Source organism: Pisolithus orientalis (assembly GCF_024613125.1).
Source record: "Pisolithus orientalis strain OTSU chromosome Unknown F5J12scaffold_15, whole genome shotgun sequence".
Classification (NCBI taxonomy): Eukaryota; Fungi; Basidiomycota; class Agaricomycetes; order Boletales; family Pisolithaceae; genus Pisolithus; species Pisolithus orientalis.
Window position 1 is genome coordinate 663,455 of NW_026260796.1, and position 2,350 is coordinate 665,804.

At 45.8% G+C, this 2,350-nt stretch overlaps 1 protein-coding gene across 1 annotated transcript; it reads right to left on the reverse strand.

Moving 5' to 3' along the window:
- Window positions 1-1,217: 1,217 nt before the first annotated feature.
- F5J12DRAFT_783060 (uncharacterized protein) lies at window positions 1,218-2,110 on the reverse strand (the record flags this gene model as incomplete). The annotated part of the gene is made up of 3 exons (XM_051742816.1): window positions 1,218-1,423; window positions 1,671-1,812; window positions 1,859-2,110. The coding sequence occupies 3 exons, from the start codon at window positions 2,108-2,110 to the stop codon at window positions 1,218-1,220; spliced, it is 600 nt and encodes a 199-aa protein (XP_051599775.1).
- Window positions 2,111-2,350: the final 240 nt, after the last annotated feature.

Here is a 2,350-nt window from a genome sequence, read left to right on the forward strand (position 1 = left end):
TACCACTTGTTCTTGTTGATCAGGGGAATCTGGTGGTTTATCTCCCATAAGGGAGGTAACTTTGGCTCAACACCTTCAAACCTTCTTCTAAACTTTTCAAACCACCACTCCCTGAGGAGAGGTATTTCCTTATCCTCTAATGCTCTTTTTTGTATTGGTTTTATCACCACAAGCATGGGCTCACTCTTTGACTCTATTCCTGGTTTCCCTCTCCCCTGCAAGCCCTCATGAGGTTGTGAAAGCCTTGCAGGGCATGCTAGTCATTTGGCAGAGGAGGAAGACACCTTGGGGGGATGCAATCATCCCTCTGTAGCAACCTCAGGCTCTGTGAGCATGAGTATTTTCTCTGCAGTGATGGTCATCAACTTTTCAGTGAAGTCGAGTACCACCTGATGCCATCTAAGGGAAGGGATTCCTAATATGCAGTTGTAGCAATCAATATTGGCTACATCAAAGTAAAATTCAGTTTCATGGTGACCAATCTTGATCATGGAGTCCTCCATGCATGATCTTCAACCAGCTGCCAATGCAGCCTAACTGCTGCATAAGCTGCTGATTGAGTGTGAAAACTTTCATCTTTGTGACTTTGGTGAAAGCCAGGCTCATGAAGTTTCCAGTGCTCCTGGTGTCAATCATTGTGTAGGCTTTGTAGCCATTTATAATGGTATTCACTGTCATGCACATGTGCATTTCTGGTGTTACTTGTGGGTGATTCCCCAGCTCTGGCTTAGTATGCATTGCATATTGAAGGGCACATGTGATTGGCTTTGTTATAGGCTGCAAATCCATCACAGCCATGTGCAGGTCTTCCTGAACTTGAACTCATTCAATGATCATGTCACCATGTGGTGTCTCTACCACTGTCTTGTCAGGGTATACCCTGATTCTGTTGTTATTAGGATTGGGGTGACTTATGTGATGTTCAGTCACACATAGTTGGTCATACAACTCCACAGGAATAATATTCCTGTCTTGCATGGCCATTCATAGGTGTTGGATGTCACACAATGCCTGTACCCATTGGACCTTGAGGGACCTTATGTGATTTGCCATCACATGTATTGCACAATGAGTGTGCTCAATGATGTGAGTTGGGCAAGGAACTGCAGTGAAACTGCTAGAGAGGGTTCTCCCTTGCCCATGGCTTCATCAACATGGTCCATATGTAATTGACACCCAGGGCATTGCTCTGTGTGAGCTGCCCCATAGATGGGTGACTAGTCCCATCTCCCACATGTAGGTGATCCTTCTATCATTTCAAGCCAACTGGCTAACTCAGGGTCCAAATCCATATTGTCCTCACTTATTCTAAGTGAGGCATTGCAGACTTCCCTGTCATCTTCCTTGGGACTGGACAAATGCTCCACAGTCCCATCCCTGTTTACCCACACCATTCCCCATGGTGTTTCAATTACCACTGCATCTGGGTACATACAGACATTGGGTGATATAATTCCTTGCAGCTGCAGGCCATCCAGGCACTTAGATCTGGTGTTTCCATCAGGGCATGTCTACCATCATCTCTACCTCTTTCATGTTCTCATCACACATGTTCCTTGGCATTCACAAGGACCCTTATTAGGGATGCATTTCTGCTCAGTAGCCCTTCAGCTACATGACTGACACAGTGACTGCATTCATCACATGCAAACTCATGTATGGCTCCATACAGGTCTGACTGATCCCATCATTCAGATTCAAGCATTGTGCCTGAGTGATGCCATCACTTGAGGTATTCACCTCAGAGCTACCCTCCAACTCTGGAGGGTTATCCTCTACCATGGGAGCATTGTCTTCTGAGGGTAACCCCTCCTCTTGATCATGCACACATATGAACATGCAATAGACAACCTCTTACTTCTAAGGGTTCATCTTCAGGGTGCATTGCACCAAAGTAGGCTACTGGCTTGTCCTCCTTGTCCTCCTTGGAGTACATCTCAAAGGTGTTGGGCTTGCCTTCCTCACAGGCATTCTTGCACTCTGCATCTTCTTGGACATTAACTACAAACAGTTGTGGCCTTTCTGCACTCTTGCCTTTGTCCTTCCAAGGAAGGGGGCACTTCAGGGCTACATGGCCCTCCTTATTGCAATTGAAGCAGGTAATACCCATCAGGTATTTTTGGGGCTGCTTTCCCTCATCATGTGAGCAATCCTGCTATTGATGATAAGGTCAATGGTCTGAGCCATCCTTTTTCATGAATCTGTCACCCCTTGATGGGAGATTCATCTTCTTTTGATAAAGGGTGTCCCCTTTCTTTTTGTATTTAAATCCTTCATTAGTTGAAGAGTGATGATCACTCTTCCTTCCATGTGGGTACAAGCCACTTCATCCCTGGGAGGTTCTCCCTCT